Source organism: Heteronotia binoei, chromosome 3 (genome assembly GCF_032191835.1).
Source record: "Heteronotia binoei isolate CCM8104 ecotype False Entrance Well chromosome 3, APGP_CSIRO_Hbin_v1, whole genome shotgun sequence".
NCBI classification, from domain to species: domain Eukaryota; kingdom Metazoa; phylum Chordata; class Lepidosauria; order Squamata; family Gekkonidae; genus Heteronotia; species Heteronotia binoei.
Window position 1 is genome coordinate 183,988,128 of NC_083225.1, and position 19,930 is coordinate 184,008,057.

The 19,930-nt window shown below is 46.8% G+C and overlaps 1 protein-coding gene across 1 annotated transcript in view; it reads left to right on the forward strand.

Annotated features, from left to right (window-relative positions):
* The first annotated feature begins 297 nt into the window (after positions 1-297).
* CCDC90B (coiled-coil domain containing 90B) overlaps positions 298-19,930 on the forward strand; it is a 41,118-nt gene continuing 21,485 nt past the window's right edge. Inside the window, exons 1-2 of the mRNA XM_060235333.1 lie at positions 298-313; positions 18,796-19,023. Of these exons, the coding sequence (XP_060091316.1) occupies positions 298-313; positions 18,796-19,023 (244 nt within the window). The remainder of the gene's footprint in view (positions 314-18,795; positions 19,024-19,930) is intronic.

The window sequence follows — 19,930 nt, forward strand, 5'->3', positions numbered from 1 at the left end:
GGGTTCAAATGAGGACCTTTCTTTCTCAGAGGTTTTTCCTGTCCGCCTAATTTACTTTTTAACATGTAACATACATATAAACATCATTCCAGTTTGCCATTAGAAAAAAAAAGAATACATTCAAATAAAGTGGAAGATGGGTTTAGTATACGCAGGGCTTTTTTCGAGCAGGAACGCGGTTCTGGCTGGTTTGGTGTTGGGGTGTGTGGCCTAATATGCAAATAAGTTCCTGCTGGGCTTTTTCTACAAAAAAGCCCCAAGTATATGTATTGTTAACTATCCACATAGTTGTCTAGAATGGAAATAGACTCAGGTGAGTTGCTGTCTTGGTCTGAAGCAGCACAACAAAGTTTGAGACACCCTTAAAGCCAACAAAATTTTATTCAAGGTGTAAACTTTTGTGGCCATGCGCACAAAAGCTTATACCCAGAATTAAACTTTATTGGTTGTAAAGGTGCCATTAGGCTCAAACTTTATGCTAAGGGGTGGGTTATCCTTCATGCTTTCTTTTTGAGAGGCAAGTACCAAATCACAGGTCTCCAGCAGTGTGGAGTTACACCCTTCTAAGTCCATTGTAAGTCAATGGACTTACAAGGATGTAATGCTACAAAGGACAAGTGAAAACATGAAGCTGCCTTATATTGATTCAAACCCTCAGTCCATCATAGAATCATAGAGTTGGAAGGTACCTCCAGGGTCATCTAGTCCAACCCCCTGCACAATGCAGGAAACTCACAAACACCTCCCCCTAAATTCACAGGATCCTCATTGCTGTCAGATGGCCATCTAGCCTCTGTTTGAAAACCTCCAAGGAAGGAGAGCCCACCACCTCCCGAGGAAGCCTGTTCCACTGAGGAATCGCTCTAACGGTCAGGAAGTTCTTCCTAATGTTGAGCCAGAAACTCTTTTGATTTAATTTCAACCCACTGGTACTGATCCTGCCTTCTGGGGCCACAGAAAACAATTCCACACCATCCTCTCTATGACAGTCCTTCAAGTACTTGAAGATGGTGATCATATCACCTCTCAGCCGCCTCCTCTCCAGGCTAAACATCTCCAGCTCCTTCAACTTTCTTCATTCATCAAGGCAAGTACCAAATCACAGGTCTCACTCTCTAGCAGTGCGAAGTTACAACCTGAGTATTGCCTACTCAGGCTGGCAGCAGCTCTTCAGGGTCTCAGGCAGAGGTCCTTCACATCACCTTTGACCAGATGTTTTACCTGGAGATGCCAGGGATTGATCCTGGGACTTTCTGCATACCAAGCAGATGCTCTGCCACTGAGCCATGGCCCCTCCCTTCACACTGAATTATTCTAATAGCTTGAATCATCTGGGGAGTCATCTAGCAGATGGTGGCGTGGTGTAGTGGCTAGGGTGTTGAAATAGAGTCTTGGAGAACCGGGTTCACATCCCCACTCTGTTCACCTTGGGCAGGTCGCTCTGCTTTGATCTAACTTACTTCACATGCTTCTTGTGGTGTGGATAAAATGGAGGAGGGAAGAGGACAAAGAGGAAGGGCATGATGTGCGAGATAAGTTTTCCCCTATCAATTGCACTGGTTAACATTTTATAAAGAGAGCCCCGTGGCGCAGAGTGGTAAAGCTGCAGTACTGCAGTCAGAGCCCTCTGCTCACGACCTGAGTTCAATCCCGGCGGAAGCTGGTTCAGGTAGCCGGCTCGAGGTTGACTCAGCCTTCCATCCTTCTGAGGTCGGTAAAATGAGTACCCAGCTTGCTGGGGGGAAAGTGTAGATGACTGGGGAAGGCAATGGCAAACCACCGCGTAAAAAGTCTGCCGTGAAAACGTTGTGAAAGCAACGTCACCCCAGAGTCGAAAACGACTGGTGCTTGCACAGGAGACTACCTTTACTTACATTTTATAATCCGCACTGAGTCTCAGTCCAAAAGGTAGACTGTAAATAAAGTAAGTAAGTAAGTAAATAAGGGAGGCTGTGGCTCAGTGGTAGAGCATCTGCTTGAAATGCAGACGGTCCCAAGATACTGGTGAAGCTTAGGCTCTGTGTGATTGCTGGAGGCTCCTGTGTTCCATTTGTAAGAAACTCGGTTGAGACACTAACTGAGAAAGGATGGAGCTCTTGAGGAAGACCCGAAACGGCTTATATTCATATGGACATATGAAGCTGCCTTATACTGAATCAGACCCTCAGTCCATCAAAGTCAGTATTGTCTACTCAGACTGGCAGCGGCTTTCCAGGGTCTCAAGCTGAGGTTTTTCACGCCTACTTGTCTGGACCCTTTTTAGTTGGAGATGCCGGGGATTGAACCTGGGACCTTCTGCTTACCAAGCAGATACTCAAACCACTGAGCCACCGTCCCTCCCGAATATTCGAATAGCAAGTAGGGCTCAGGGATCCTTCTCTCCTCTTTGGAAGCTTGTCTCTTGTTCAAGAGAAGTCCCATTGGCTAGTGGGAGGAAAGCCCTCTATATGGGACTGTATTTGTAGAACTGTTTTCGGACTGAAAAGGTTTTTCATCATTCATGGATTGTAACTTCATCCAATTTGTTTGATTATTCTGCTCTGTAATATACTTATACATATGTTTGTTATAAATTGCATGGTCTTTTCATTGTTTTTGTCTACCAATCAGAGAAGACCTTGTCAGAGCCAGAGTCTGATTCAGTAGAAGGCAGCTTTTGTGTGAGCCGCTCTGAGTTTCTGATTCAGAGAGAAGGAAAAGGAAAGGAAAGGTCCCCTGTGTAAGCACCAGTCCTTTCTGACTCTGGGGTGACGTTGCTTTCACAATGTTTTCACGGCAGACTTTTTACGGGGTGGTTTGCCATTGCCTTCCCTAGTCTTTTACACTTCCCACCCCACCTTCCCCCCCCAGCAAGCTGGGTACTCATTTTACCAACCTCGGAAGGATGGAAGGCTGAGTCAACCTCGAGCCGGCTACCTGAATCCAGCTTCCACTGGAATTGAACTCAGGTCATGAGCAGAGAGTTCAGATCACAGTACTGCTGCTTTACCACTCTGTGTCACGGGGGCCGTTTTTTCTGAGAGAAGGGCAGGGTATAAATCTGCAGTTGTCTTCTTCTTGTTGTTCTGTTGCCCCAGAAGGTTAGACCGGAATAGATCAAAAGAGTTTTTGGCCAAACATGACAGAGCGTTTCCTCAGTGGAACAGGCTTTCTCAGGAGGTGGTGGGCTCTCCTTCTTTGGAGGTTTTTAAGCAGGGCCCAATTCTATGAACCCCCAAAGAAGGTGCCTCTGTCCGTCATTATTTCCAATGGAGGGAAGGCATTTAAAAGGTGTGCGATCCCTTTAAATGGGATGGCCAGAACTCCCTTTGACGTTCGATTATGCTTGTTACAACCTTGCTCCTGGCTCCACCCCAAATGTCTCCTGGCTCCACCCCCCCCCTCAAAGTCCCCAGATAGTTCTTGAATTGGACTTGGCAACCCTATATTAGCGGGGCAAATATGCATTCACATAGGGAAAAGAAACACACAAATATTTTATTTTCAGATTAGAGTGGATTTAAATATAGTGCGTGCGGCAGGTCTTTCCTGCTACATGTGCCAATGTTTATTTTCTAAGTCGGGGCAGGGGGTGACAACCACTTCAATATTAGAAATGAGAATGGACAAAAACGGCTTTGTATTACTTTAGAAAATACTCTGGATGGTTAAGAACTTATTTACTGACGGAGCGCGCTTCTAGCACACGAAAGTGTACGTTCTGAATAAAACTTCGCTGGTCTTAAAGGTGACACTTGACTCCTACTTTGTTCTATTGCTTCAGACCAACACTGCTGCCCACCTGGATCTATTTACTTAGAATTCGGGCAGCTCCAGAACAAAGGCCGGTGTTAAAACATTTTGGGAATGCCACTGAAGCAAATCAAGGCAGACAGAAAAGGTTAGGAGCTCACCTGCTTCATAAGGAAGAGTGAAATTGCATCCCCATTCCTGTAGGATTTTATAGGAAACATACTGGAAGCAACTAGAATGATTAAAGGTTTGGAACACTTTCCCTATGAAGAAAGGTTAAAACGCTTGGGGCTCTTTAGTTTGGAGAAACGTCGACTGCGGGGTGACATGAGAGAGGTTTACAAGATTATGCATGGGATGTCCTTTTCTCGCTTTCTCACAATACAAGAACTCGTGGGCATTCAATGAAATTGCTGAGCAGTCAGGTTAAAACAGATAAAAGGAAGTACTTCTTCACCCAAAGGGTGATTAACATGTGGAATTCACTGCCACAGGAGGTGGTGGCGGCTACAAGCATAGCCAGCTTCAAGAGGGGATTCGATAAAAATATGGAGCAGAGGTCCATCAGTGGCTATTAGCCACAGTGTGTGTGTGTGTGTATTGGCCACTGTGTGATACAGTGTGTTGGACTGGATGGGCCATTGGCCTGATCCAACATGGCTTCTCTTATGTTCTTATGTTCGGCCTGCACAAGTATACAAAGGGGTGGACTCTTCCTTCCCACTGCACTCTCCAAAAGGAAAAAAAGATTCATGGTATAAACACAGACTCTCTCTTATCCTGCTTTCTTGAGCCGGTTCCAATTTGTCAAGCCCTCCCTCGGGATGTTTCTGCCAGGGAAGATTACACAACCCTTTCTTCGAATGACCTTTGAAAGACTTTTGCTGTCAAAGATGAGTCTTCCCACCATCCTGACGACTCTTTGCGCTGGAGGGCTTTAATTAGAAACTGAGACAAATGAGAGTAAATCAACACATTATGAGGATTTCTCTCCCCCAAACCCAGGAAAGGCTGACTGTGATATTCTTTTGTGCCATTGGAAATCTCTTCTCCATCACTCATTCCCATGAATGTGCCAAATTTATCTGCCTGTCTCCCACCTGGTCCTGGCTTTGGCCTCCTTTCTCTCCATCTTCCTACTGTCTCCCATCTTTTCACCTTCCTGTACCTTGAGACAAATTAGAGGAGGGCCTATTAATGACTAATATTAATGAGATTATTGTTAGGGAAATTCTGTTTGAAAAATCTATTTCTTTATCTCAAACAATGCGATGGATCACTGGATCAAATAATCATTGAGAGGCATTTAAGATGAAAAAGCAAAAACATATTTATTACTACAGGGAAAGGGTACTGGGAGGTGAAAATAAAAAACACTATAGAACTACATGCTCACACTATAACAGGGGTGGCCAATGGTAGCTCTCCAGATGTTTTTTGCCTACAATTCCCATCAGCCTCAGCCAGCATGGCTGATGGCTGGGGCTGATGGGAGTTGTAGGCAAAAAACATCTGGAGAGCTACCGTTGGCCACCCCTGCACTAGAAGATCATGTGCTTAATGGAGACTACTACCTCCTCCTTCTTGACCTCTCTGCCTGAACAAAGGAAGTCACCTGACTAACTGACCAAACAGACAAAACAGGTTTTCCCGCTTCTAGACCTTGATTGACAGCAGTCAGTATCTTCTTCCTAGGTCATGCAGACAATAGGGAATCGGGCACAAGTGTGAACCCTATAATGACTGGAACTTTAGAACATGGCAAAGGACATACAGAACAGATACATATTTCCAACAATTATTATAGATATAACTTGAAGGGTGTTTTCGCACTCACCTTCAGCCGGCGCCGCGACCCTCTTGACGACGGAGGATATGTGCTGATTTCCCACACGAAGCGCTGGAGCAACCAGAAGAGCCGCCAATTTCCGGCGCGAAGCCCGCTCAAGCGTTTTCCTGCTTCTTGGCGATTTACGTTTGAGCGGGCTTCGCGCCGGAAATTGGCGGCTCTTCTGGTTGCTCCAGCGCTTCGTGTGGGAAATCAGCACAGATCCTCCGTCGTCAAGAGGGTCGCGGCGCCGGCTGAAGGTGAGTGCGAAAACACCCGAAGTGAAAAGAGCTATTGTCGCAGCTGATTTATGGCGACCCTGTAGTGTAGGGCTTTTAAGACAAGAGACAAATGGAAGCGGTTTGCCATTGCCTGCCTCTGCGTAGCAACTCTGGACTGCCTTGGAGGTCTCCCATCCATATGGGATGCCAACCTCCAGGTGGAGCCTGGAGATCTTCCAGAATTACAACTGAGTTTGAGACAACAGATACTATTTGCTCTGGAGAAAATGGCTGCTTTTCAGAGGGAGGTCTCTGGCTTTATAACCCCTCCCCAAACCCCATCCACTTCAGGCTCCATCCACAAATCTCCAGGAATTTCCCAACCTAGAGTTGGCAACCCTCCCCATCCAAGTACTAATTGGGGACAATCTTGTTTCCTTCCGAGATCTGGTGAGATCAGAAGAAGAGACTGGATTTACACCACGGCTTTCACTTCCTGAAGGAGTCTCAGAGTGGCTTACAATCTCCTTTTCCTTTCCCACCCCACAAAAGGCACCCTTTGAGATAGGTGGGGCTGAGAGAGCTCTGACAGAAACTGCTCTTGAGAGAACAGCTCTGTGAGAACTTGTGACTGACTCAAGGCCATTCCAGCAGCTGCAAATGGAGGAGTGGGGAATCAAACCTGGTTCTCCCAAAAAAAGAGCCCGCGCATTTAACCGCTGCACCAAACTGGCTCTCTGGCTAGCTCTACCATCCAAATCAGGGCACTGATATTACAACATCATATTTCTGCTTGTCCTTCAGTAGCAACCTGAGAGACGGCCTTCCTCAACATGGCTCCAAAGTCCTGGAATATTCCCCCTCAATGAGATTCTGTTGCCATCTTCCACCAGTGGGTCAAGACTTCTTTTGTTGGTTTGGCATTCTCTCAGTGATCCCTCCTTCCTAACCAATCTTTCAACTGCTGTTTTATGTTCTGTATGTATTTAATTGTGTTTTAATTGTTCTAATGTTGTGTGTTGGGGGGGGGATGATTTTAACGGCTTTTAAATGTGGTTTTATCATCCATGTTTTAAATTGTTGGCCACCTTGGGTCCCTGGACGGGCAAAAGGTGAGGTCCAAATTTTGTAAGTAAATAAAATTTAAAAAATAATAAGAACCTGTAGGAACAGAGGCCTGGTGCCCACGGGAACCAGATTAAAATGAGGTCAATTAGGCTGAGAGAGCGTGACTGGCCCACGTGACCCAGCAAGCTTCCATGGCAGAATGAGGATTCGAACCTGGGTCTCACAGATCCTAGGACAACACTCCAACCACTACACCACATTGGGCCTCTTTTTTGTAATGGACTCCACGGCCAAGACTGAGTTTCAGGATACCTAACCACATTCATAAACCAAAAGAGCGCCAGTTTGGTGCAGTGGTTAGGAGCAGCAGACTCTAATCTGGGAGAACCAGGTTTGATTCCCCACTTCTCCTTCACACGCAGCCAGCTGGGTGATCTTGTGTCAGTCACAAATTCTCTCAGAGCTGTTCTCCCAAGAGCAGCTTCTGTCAGAGCTCTCTCAGCCCCACCTACCTCACTGGGTATCTGTTGTGGAGAGGGGAAGTGAAGGAGATTGTAAGCCGCTCTGAAACTCTTGAGTGAAGGGTGGGGGATAAATCTACACAAGAGAAGCCATGTTGGATCAGGCCAATGGCCCATCCAGTCCAACACTCTGCGTCACATAAGAACATAAGAGAAGCCATGTTGGATCAGGCCAGTGGCCCATCCAGTCCAACACTCTGTGTCACATAAGAACATAAGAGAAGCCATGTTGGATCAGGACAATGGCCCATCCAGTCCAACACTCTGTGTCACATAAGAGAAGCCATGTTGGATCAGGCCAATGGCCCCTCCAGTCCAACACTCAGTGTCACATAAGAACATAAGAGAAGCCCTGTTGGATCAGGCCAATGGCCCCTCCAGTCCAACACTCTGTGTCACATAAGAACATAAGAGAAGCCCTGTTGGATCAGGCCAATGACCCCTCCAGTCCAACACTCAGTGTCACATAAGAACATAAGAGAAGCCCTGTTGGATCAGGCCAATGGCCCCTCCAGTCCAACACTCTGTGTCACATAAGAACATAAGAGAAGCCCTGTTGGATCAGGCCAATGACCCCTCCAGTCCAACACTCTGTGTCACATAAGAACATAAGAGAAGCCATGTTGGATCAGGCCAATGGCCCATCCAGTCCAACACTCTGTGTCACATAAGAACATAAGAGAAGCCATGTTGGATCAGGCCAATGGCCCATCCAGTCCAACACTCTGTGTCACATAAGAACATAAGAGAAGCCCTGTTGGATCAGGCCAGTGGCCCATCCAGTCCAACACTCTGCGTCACACAGCTGCCAAAAAACCCCCCCAGGTGCCATCTAATCTTTGAAAAAGCAGACTGGCCAACGGTTCTGTAGGGCTTTAAGAAGGAAGTGATTAAAATGTGGAATCCGCTGCCACCAGAGGAGGTAGTGATGGCCACAGGAACAAACAGCTTTAAAGGGGGATGAGACAGATTCATGGAGGGGAAGGTCTATCAGTGGCTGCTAACCACAGTGACTGAAGGGAACCTCCACATTCAGAGGCACTAAACCTCTGAATCCCAGAGCCAACAGGAGGCAACCTCAGGGGAAGGCCTCAGCCTCTATGTCCTGTTGTTGGCCCTTCAGAGAAACTGGTTTGCCGCTGTGTGGGAGAGGATGCTGGACTAGATGGACCACTGGTCTGATCCAGCAGGGCTCTTCTCACCCATCTTTCTACAACTTCCGTAGAAGTTCAGATCGATCTCAAGTTAAACCCTTTGCTGCCGAGAGGAAAGTGTCTCTGGCACTGCTTGCTATAAAATGCTCCCCCTCTGTCGAAGTTATTCGCTGTGTAAAGCAGGATGCTGGACTAAACGGACCACTGCTGTGATCCAGCGGGGCTCTTCTTATGTTCAGTCTCCACCACAGAACGTTCCCAGAAGAATATAGCTCCTGTGACAGGTCTCCAATGTGATGAAGTCTCTATTCTGGAGGCTCCGTTCGGTTGAACTCGAGGTGAGTCACATCTTCCTTCCTCCTCTCGCCTCCCCCGCCAAGATTTGCGGAATTAAATTTTGAAAGGACCTGTAAGGAAATCTGTTCTCTGCATTTCCCCAGCTCATAAATTGTTGACCGGGATGAGAAAAGCTCTTAATCCTGTTCTAATCTATTCAGGCAAAGAAAATCTGTGAAAACAACGGCAGGCGAGACGTTTCTGAAGTACAAAGCTCTGGGTGGTACTTTGGGTGGTGGAGATAGAGGCAGCCTGTATTAAAATTCATAGCATTAGTGGGTGTCAAGAGAGTTGCAGAGTGGCGTTAGAGTGATGTGTGGAGGGAATCGATGACATTTTCTGGCAACTTTTAACACCCCTCTCTCCTCTCTCAGTTCTCTCTCTCCTCAGTCCCAGAGAACGAAATTGCTGTCGGACATTTTGACAGTGTGCTGCCAAAAGGAATAAGTTCTATGCAACGAAATTCTACGTAGCTGTGAATTCAAGTCACAACCAAACTGTGGTAACCCCAAGACCAGGAGGAGGAGAAGACGGAGAAGGAGGAGGAGAAGGAGATGGAGATGGAGAAGGAGGAGGAGGAGAAGAAGAAGAATGGGATTTTCAGTAGACCATCTAAGCACTGCTGTCCAGTGTAGAAATGTTGTTTGCAGCTGTACTGATCCTAAATTAAAATCCCCAAATAAACCACAATCCATATAGGGTAGCCAACCTTCCGGTGGAGGGTGGGGATCTCCTGGAATTACAACTGGTTGCCAGACTAAACACATCACTTATTTATTATTTATTTAAAATATCCATTCCACTTCTCTTGGAGAAAACGGCTGCCGTAGAAGGCAGCTTTCATGGCATTATGCCCTAGGTCTCTCCTAGGTGTGGGGGAGGAAGATAAAGGAAATTGTGAGCCACTTTGAGATACAGAGTGAAGGGTGGGATATAAATCCAATGTCTTCTTCTCTCCCTAAATCCAACTCTCCCAAGCTCCACCCTCAAATTTCCAGGTATTTCCAAACTCAGAGTTGGTATGTGATACCTTTACTGGGAGAAGTATATCCATGTGATACCTTTACCGGGAGCAGCTTACCATGACACCAGTGTGTGGGTGCGGGTGCGAAATTCTGAGTTCACCAGAACTCTTGTTGCGTTCTACACATGATGAGTCATGTGCTTTCAATCCACGTTCAATGCATTTTGTAACTGGACTGCATAATGCAAAATGGGGAAATCCGCTGGCAAATGATCGCTCAAGTACTTTGAAAGTGGACTGGAAGCAGCCATGACCTGGATAGTCCAGGCAAGCCCAATCTTGTCAGAACTTGAAAGTTAAGCAGGGCCAGCCCTGGCACGTACTTGGATGGGAGACCAACTTGGAATACCAGAGCCAGGAAGCATGGGCAGGCTTTATTCAGCCACCTCTCTGAATATCCTCCAGGTCCCCCGTAGGAGTCAGTCACCAAAGGTCATCATGACTTCCAGGCACACACATTTAAAAATACAAGAAAGAAAGTCACTTTGGTGACCTTTGTAAGGTCCAGGGCCAACACTAGACTGCCTGTCACTCTTGGCAAAGCTAATTTCTGCCTCCCCCGGTACTGATAATGTCCAATTTGGTGCCCCCAGAAGGCAAGCGCCCTAAGCAATCGCCTAGTTTGCGTAGTGGCAGAGCCGGCCCTGGTAAGGGCAGAAAGGCAGGATACAAATGTCGTAAATCAAAGTTAAAAAATAAAAGTGCCTTTTAAACCTTCAGGAGAGATGTTGGATGAAGCGTCCCACTGAGTAGCAACTGACTCATGGTGACCCCGTGAAGTTCTACCTCATGGGGTTTCCAAGGCAAGAAAGGAGCAGAGGTGGCTTGCCTGTCATTATAGCTGGCCATAACAAGATGCCTTAAAACATCCATGACGTCCTGACTACTCTGGTTTTCGAGGATTTAAAAGTTTCCAGGTACATGACCGCTTTGCTCAGCACCTTTGAAAAAACAGACTGTGGAGATTTTGGAGGTCACACTGAAGAAGCTAATCTTGACTGCTGAAATGTTTTTAAGCCAATGGAGTCGCAGCATCCTAACATGTTGCTCCGTGAAGCTTTGTGGAAAATTGTGTGAACATTTTAACCTAGAAGGGGAGATAGAATTAACTAGGAGGAGAGCCTGAAATGACACTAAAGAGTCTGATGTCCTTTTTATTAATGCTTAACATAAGAAGAGGCCAGCTGGATCAGACCAGTGGCCCATCTAGTCCAGCATCCTGTCTCACACAGCGCCCAACCAGTTCCTTTGAAGGGCAAACAACAGGGCACAGAGGCTGAGGCCTTCATAAGAACGTCAGAAGAGCCCTGCTGGGTCAGACCAGTGGTCCATCTAGCCCAGCATCCTGCTTCACACAGTGGCCAACCAGTTTCTCTGAAGGGCCAACAACAGGGCATAGAGGCTGAGGCCTTCATAAGAACATAAGAGCCCTGCTGGATCAGACCAATACTCCATCTAGTCCAGCATCCTGTCTCACACAGTGACCAACCAGTTCCTCTGAAGGCTCAACAACAGGGCATAGAGGCTGAGGCCTTCATAAGAACATAAGAGCCCTGCTGGATCAGACCAATACTCCATCTAGTCCAGCATCCTGTCTCACACAGCAGCCAACCAGTTCCTCTGAAGGGCCAACAACAGGGCATAGAGGCTGAGGCCTTCATAAGAACATAAGAAGAGGCCTCCTGGATCAGACCACTGGTCCATCTAGTCCAGCCTCCTGTCTCACACAGTGGCCAACACAGAGGAAGTCAATAGCCAACCACCTCTGAGTGTCTCTTGCCTTGAAAACCTTACAGGGGCCCCATAAGTCAGCTGGTTACGAGCAGCAGACTCTAATTTGGAGAACTGGGTTTGATTCCCCACTTCTCCACATGAAGCCTGCTGGGTGGCCTTTTACAAGTTTGGGCCAGTTACAAGTTTTCTTGGGCCAGTTACAAGTTTTCTCAGAACTTTCTCAGCCCCACCTACCTCACAAGGCACCTGTTGTGGGGAGAGGATTGTAAACCGCTTTGAGACTCCGTAAGGCAGAGGAAAGCAGGGTATATAAACCTACTCGTCTTCTTCTGCCATAGGGTTTGGTCTGCACAAATCTGAAAACAAGCAGAAATCTGCAAACAGAAATCAAGTTGAAGCCAAGCATAGGAATTAACATGACACGTTAAGCAATGCAGAAAATTACAAAGAATGTCATTCTTTAAACACTCTGACGCCCAGTGAGAAACTCAGAATCCTTAAAAGGCAGAAAAACAGAGGAATGCCTTGATAGTCCTTGTATCAAGAATTCTGGAGATAAATTTAAGGCGATACATGAGGGGTAAAGCCAAATACAGTCAAACTGGGTCATTTTACCTTATTTTATGGATAAATTCCCAAACGTGCAATCTCTTGCTAGTTCATTATCCTCCAGGCTACATTTTTCTTGACTGAATGCAGGGCTTCTTCTTTCTCTTTTTTTTAGGGTTGCCAAGTCCAATTAAAGAAAAATCTGGGGACTTTGGGGGTGGAGCCAGGAGACTTTGGGGGTGGAGCCAGGAGACATTGGGGGTGGAGCCAAGAACAAGGATGTGACAAGCATAATTGAACTCCAAGGGAGTTCTGGCCATCACATTTAAAGGGACAGCACACCTTTTAAAATTCCTTTCTTCCATAGGAAATAATGAAGTATAGGGGCACCATCTTTTGGGGCTCATAGAATTGGACCCTCTGGTCCAATCGTTTTGAAACTTGGGGGGTATTTTGGGGAGAGGCACTCGATGTTATACTAAAAATTTGGTGCCTCTACCTCAAAAAATAGCCCCCCCAGAGCCCCCAATACCAACGGATGAATTCCCTATTATTCCCTATGGGAATCGTTCTCCATAGGGAATAATAGAATGCCCAGTAGACATTTCCCTCCCCCCCCCACGCTTTCTAAAAGGGGGGAGGGCCTCCAAACCAGGGAATCCCCTGCCCTCTCCCTCTCACACACACACACACTTACCAGATCTTCTTCCGGAGAACTCTTGCTGTGAAAGTGAAAGCAAAAGAAAGGGCGGGGCTGTTCTCCTAAGCCCTTCCTGCTCCCTGCCCAGCCTTAAAGGGGCAGACATTTTACAAACGGCTCAGGAGCTCTATAATGAAGCCTACAGGTATGTTCTCCCCCCCCTCCACCCCCCACCCCCCGCTTCCCACTTCTTGAAGACCGGGAGATGAGGCTGCAAACCCAGGGGACTCCCGCCAGAGCGGGAGGGTTGGGAAGCCTACTTTTTTTGGTAGAAAAAGCCCAGCAGGAACTCATTTGCATCTTAGGCCACACTCCCTGACACCAAGCCAGCCAGAACTGTATTCCTGCTCAAAAAACGCCCTGGCTGAATGTAGGTATATCTGGACAACTTGTACAATGATAAAATAAAATGGTTGCTACCAGGGGTAGAATTCTACCAGGAGCTCCTTTGCATATTAGGCCACGCACCCCGGTGTAGCCTATCCCCCGAGAGCTTACAAAAAAGAACCTTGTAACTAGCTCTTGGAGCATTGGCTACTAGGGCTGCTAAGCCCCCAGTCCAGGAAGGGAATCCCCCACTTCGGAGGTTCCCAACCCACCAGCCCAAATTGGGCTGCCGGGGAGAACCTCCCCCTGTGTCGCTGGCGTGATGACCTCACCTGGAAGTGATGTCATCAAAATGGCAGCGCACACGTGGGGCCGCTCTAGGCGTTTCTGGGAAGACTCTATGGTTTTCCCAGACGCTCTAGCCATTTGGGAGGTAAAACTCTATGGTACAATACCATAGAGTTTTACCTCCCAGGTGGCTAAAGCATCCGAGAAAACCATAGAGTTTTCCCGGAAATGCCTAGAGCAGCCTTCCAGGTGACGTCATTTCATTGCGCACATGAATGTCCCCTGCCAGGGCTTCAAGAGAACTTGGCAACCCTATTGGCTACATCAGGGATGTGTGGCCTACTATGCAAAGGAGCTCCTGCTAGAATTCCACCCCTGGTTGCTACTCTGTATTGTTCCTTGGTTCCCCCCCCAAAGTACATCCCCCGCCCCCCAATACAACCATTCATGCAACACTGTGGTTCTTATTTCCCATCATTTTTATGGCTCAAGTTAAATACGGGTTGGGGTTGCCAGCTCTGGGTTGGGGAATTCCTGGAGATCTGGGGGCAGTGCCAGGGGCGGTGGAGGGAGGGAGCTCAGCGAGGACGTGATTTCATAGTCAGCCTTCCAAAGCAGCCATTTTCTCCCAGTTAACTGATCTTTGCAGTCTGGAGATCAGTGAAAATGCCAGCTCTCCTGGTTGCACCTGGAGGTTGGCAACCTCACATGCATGCACATCAATTGATTGCATTTTTACCTTGCCATTTTATCTTCACAACAACCAACCTGCGGGGTAGGCTATACAGAGAGAGAGAGACAGAGAGAGATTGTCCCAAGGCCACTGTCATTTCTCATTCTCTTTTTTTAATTACATTTTTTAAAACGATAAAGTGCAGTCAAATATTCACAAAATCTTAACCCTTTAAATGCCCCCTCCTCCCAGGCAAAAACCTCTAATAACACATCTGTACTATTATCCTAGGATCAGATTTAGACAGGTGAAGTTCAAGAGTTAGATACGAGATAATGTGATCAAAACTCAGAAATCACACTTTTCTTTTTAAGATTCTTTCCCAACATTTTATATGTTAAATCATTTATTATTAAAACACTATTATAGTATATGTAGTATAAGATAATCTCAAATTTATTTCATTACTTTACAGGGAAGGAACTGATTTAAAAAGTTGAATTAGAATAAAGCAGCTATTATGGTTCTTTTATTACAGTTAAAAGGAGAATGATGTACTAAGGCAATACTGTTTGGGTTATCGTATTTTTATTGCTATATTGAAAATTAATAGAATTTAAGTTTAAAAAACTAAAATAAAAAGCTGCAAAATAAACTCCCAACATAGAATCATAGAGTTGGAAGGGACATCCAGGGTCATCTAGTCCAACCCCCTGCACAATGCAGGAAACTCACAAACACCTCCCCCTAAATTCACAGGATCTTCATTGCTGTCAGAGGGCCATCTATCCTCAGTTTAAAAACCTCCAAGGAAGGAGAGCCTACCACCTCCTGAGGAAGCCTGTTGACTAAGGAATCACTCTAACGATCAGAAAGTTCTTCCTAATGTTGAGCCGGAATCTCTTTTGATTTAATTTCAACCCATTGGTTCTGATCCTACCTTCCGGGGCCAGAGAAAACAATTCCACACCATCCTCTCTCTGACAGCCCTTCAAGTACATGAAGACGGTGATCCTATCACCTCTCAGCTGCCTCCTCTCCAGGCTAAACATCTCCAGCTCCTTCAACCTTTCCTCATAGGACACAGAAAATACATACTGACGAGTTCAAAAGAGCTCAGCTTATAGAGCGCATGGAATTCACAGGGTGAACTAACTTCCCAGAAAAGGAAGGTGAAGGGGAAAGGGGGAAAACAAACAAACAAACAAATATATACACAATAAAGCGAAAATGCAATATTGAAAGAGTCACTGAGCTTCATGGCTATATGAGTATTTGAACCTGCATCGGACATTCAAACCAATAAACCACGTAGGCTTTTTGTTCAAGTATCAGTAAGCACCGCTTAGGCTGATCCTGTATTGCGCAGGGTTTGGGGGTTTTTTTTAAAAGAGATGGGGGACAAAAATATATCCCAGGCAAGGGGTGGCCAAAACCATATGGGGCTCTTTCACATGTATTGTGCGGCTCTTGAAGCCTCCAATGCCCCATCGGCCAGCTTGGAGAAGGCATTTCTTTCTTTAAATCACTTCTCCAAGCCAAGCTAGCCTGTGGCTTAGGGAATGCATTTAAAGTTGCTTTCTTTTCACCTCCCCTTCCACCTCCACCTCTTTTCCTTCCTTCCTATCTTGCGGCGCTCATGATTCTATGTCGCTGTTGCATTAAGCAAGCTTGGCCACCCCAACTCTATGATTCTACGCATATGTACAGATCTGGTGGCAGGGAAGGGGGGAATTGATAGGATTGCCAGCTCTGCTTTAGGAAATACCTGGAGCTTTGGGGAATGGAGTCTGGGAAGGGTGGGGTTTAAGGAAGGGAGGGACCTCAGCCAGGTATAATGCCATAGAGCCACCTTCCAAAGCAGTCGTTTTCTCCAGGGGAACTGATCTTGGTTGTCTGAAGGATCAGCTACAATAGTGGTGGGGGGGGTGTCTCCAGGTGCTACCTGGAGGTTGGCAACCCTAGAAATTGACCTCTAGGGGGTGTACCTCTTGCATCAGACAACGTTGAAAACATAAACATCAAGCTGCCTTATACAGTATATACTTTGCCTATCCACGTCAGTCTTGTCTACTCAGACTGGCAGTTGCTCTCCAGAGCCTCAAGCTGAAGTCTTTCCCATCACTTAACTGCCAGGTCCTTTTAACTGGAGATGGCCGGAATTGAACCTGGGACCTTCTGCATGCCAAGCAGAGGCTCTTCCCCTGAGCCACAACCCCTCCAAAGTTTATTCCTTGCTTGCTTCACCCTTTCTTATCCATTTAAAGAAACAAAACAGCTCAGTAGGAAGCATTGGTGGGTTTTGCTGTTGACTGCTGCCCTCTAATGGACACAGGCACCGTTTTGGCCTCCCCCCCCACCTCAGGTAAGGCCATTGTTTTCAGAAGCATATTTTGACAGAAATCAGTCTCAAGTAGGGTTGCCAATCCCCAGGTGGGGGCAGGGGATCCCCCGGTTTGGAGACCCTCCCCCTGCTTCAGGGTCATCAGAAAGCGCGGGGGGGTAGGGAAATGTCTGCTGGGCACTCCATTATTCCCTATGGAGACAGATCCCCATATGGTATAATAGAGAATTGATCTGTGGGTATCTAGGGTTCCGGGGGGCTGCATTTTGAGATAGAGGCATCAAATCTGCAGCTTAGCATCCAGTGCCTCTCCTCAAAATACCCTCCAAGTTTCAGAAAGATTGGACCAGGGGGTCCAATTCTATGAGCCCCAAAAGAAGGTGCCCCCATCCTCCATTATTTTCAATGGAGGGAAGGAATTTAAAAAGCGTGTGGTCTCTTTAAACGTCATGGCCAGAACTCCCTTCTGAGTTCTATTATGTTTGTCACAAGCTTGCTCCTGGCTCCACCCCCAAAGCCCGCAGATATTTCTTGAATTAGACCTGGCAACCCTAATCTCAAACCAGTTTTCAGTCAAGGCTCTTCTAGAGTTGCCAGCCTCTAGGTGGTGCCTGGAGATCTCCTGCTTTTACAACTGATCTCTAGCCGGCAGAGATCGGCTCCCCTGGAGAAAATGGCTGCTTTGAAGGGTGCACGCTATGGCATTGTACCCTGCTGAGGCCCCTCCCCTTACCAAACCCCGCCTTCTCCCAGCTCCACCCCCCAAAGTCTTCCGGTATTTTCCCAACACAGACCTGGCAACTCTAAGCTCTCCTCACTCTGCCTTACCTGCCTTTTGTTTTCGGATCAACTAATTTCTTTTTTGCTCTGCACCTGGCTCTTCCAAAAGTATTTCTCTGGCTCCATGGGACGATGGTTGTGGAGAGATCAGGCTGACGAAAGGGCAAGAAACGAAACCGTAATTTGACCTAGGAGTACGGTCCCCTTTCTCTCTCCAGTGATTTTTTTTGTTTCCTTGGAAACAGCACAGAAGACAACAGGACAAAGAGATGTGCTCATGAAGCAGGCTTCGCCCCATATATGAAATTTTCTCCAGAGGAGCTGATCTCTGCCAGCTGGAAATCAGTCATAAAAGCGGGAGATCTCCAGGCCCCACCTGGAGGCTGGCAACCTTACCTCGCAGGGTTGTTGTGAAAATAAAATGGGGGTGGCAGGGAGCCAAATACACGTGGCTCTGAGCTCCTTGGAAGAAAAGCAGGATTAAAAAATGTACCAGCCGTACCCTCCTGGCACGTGGAATAGGAAAGGCAAGCTACTCTGCAAACATTTCCATGACTCTACATACCAACTCACTGCCCACTTTCTCTATATTTAGGACTGCTTGCCATTCCAGTTTTGTCTGATGAAGTCTGCTTAGAGCATACGAAAGCTTACATTCTGAATAAAACGTAGTTGGTCTTAAAAGGTGCGACTTGCCTACTAGCTCTGCTGTATCATATCATTACATATGCTGAACCCGCTTTCACCAAGTAGGGCGATATATACACAGTATTCCAATGTGTTTCTCTTTTAGGATAGTGTATCAGAATAATGCTTTTGTATTGACATGCTCAAACTAGGGATATTGGCTGTTTATCTCATATATCAAACCCATCTTCTAGTATATTTTAATGTATTTTTTCCTAACGGCAAACTAGAATTATGTATATCCTCTATAACGGCAAACTAGAATGATGTAAAACGGCAAACTAGAATGATATATCCTAGTATATTTTAATGTATTTTTCCCTAACGGCAAACTAGAATGATGTGTGTGTGTGTGTATATTTATGTTACATGTTAAAAGGTAAATTAGTTGGACAGGAAAAACTTCTGGGAAAGAAATGCCTTCTTATTGACCCAGGTTTATTAGCAATAGAATAATTAACAGGCATTCTCACATTCTGACATGTTACTGTTTTATGGATTCCCACGCTAATTCAATCCAGATCCAAGGTTTTCTGAATTCGTTAATTTTACTATTCTGCTATTGGTTTTTAACTTTGTACCACTTGGCATTCTAAACCCCACCAGTTATATGTGGCTCTGCTTACTGTACCTCATTCCTCGTCTGAAGAAGTGTGCATGTGCACGAAAGCTTAACGTTCTGAATAAAACTGAGTTGCTCTTAAAGGTGCAATCGACTCCTATTTTGTTCTACTACTTCAGACCAACACGCTGCCGATTTGCATCTACTAGCTCTGCTGCTTGTCCGGGAGGTCTCCCGCCTACAGCCTGCACTAACTACATTTCCCAGAATGCCCCGCGGCAGCAGGAGGACGTAGAACTCCCGGCGTGCCTAGAAAGAACTACATTTCCCAGCAAGCAGTCGGGCTCCAGGGCGGAAGTGGGTCCGGATCCCGAGCTTCCCCGTTATTCTTTATTAGCGAGCTGCTGCATGAAGGGAGGAAGATGCTGCGGTTTGGGGGGTTGGGAGCCAGGCTCCTGGGGCGGAGCACCGAACGATTCGCCACCTCCCGGAAAGGTATTTGAGCTCAGGTGCAGGGGCAGACTTTCAGGCCGTCTATTGCAGCACTTAGGTCCCTTTCCCACGTTACGTTTTGCACGCTTCGTAGATCTAGCAGTGTAACGTGGGGAATGTGGCAGGCGGGGGGCGAGGAAACACGTGCGGGGCGTAACTCTATTAAAGGTACAAAGATCAGCGGCTGCGTTCTCTTGAATATATGTTTATTCGCAAACCCGGGTTGGTCACTGGGTGACGTGTGAATCGCCCTGTATAGCCTTTGGCAGGGACCCAAGGGATGTCTGTAATCAAAATGCGAAGGGAAGGAGCTGTAAAGTTTCAGGGTTGAAAACGGGGACGCTGTTTCCATGCTTGGGTTAAGAGTTAAGTGTGTTTGGCCACCTCTGCCCTTAGGATAACACGTTTCTATAAAGTTCTTCCCCCACCCGCAAAGTGCAGCGTGTGCATAACTATATAATAAACTGGCCAGCACTGGCATCTCAACATAAAAGTTCCCATTTTAAGAAATGCACATACTTAGGACTGTGGTGCTAGCTGTGCTTTGTAGCAGTAGAAAAGATTAACGAAATTTGTCACACGGGCTGAGCTGTTATAAGCGACAAGCGCATGAAGCTGCCTTATACTGAACCAGACCCTTGGTCCATCAACATCAGTGTTGTCTACTCAGACTGGCAGCTGCTCTCCAGGATTGCCAGCCTCCTGGTGGGGCCTGGAGATCTGCTTTTTCTGCTGATCTCCAGCTGGCAAAGATCAGCTCCCCTGGAGAAAATGGCTACTTTGAAGGGTAGGCTCTATGGCATTGTCCCATGCTGAGGCCCCTCCCCTCACCAAACTCCGCTCTCCCCTGGCTCCACCCCTACAGTCTCCAGGTGTTTTCCAACCCAAACCTGGCAACCCCACCAGGGTC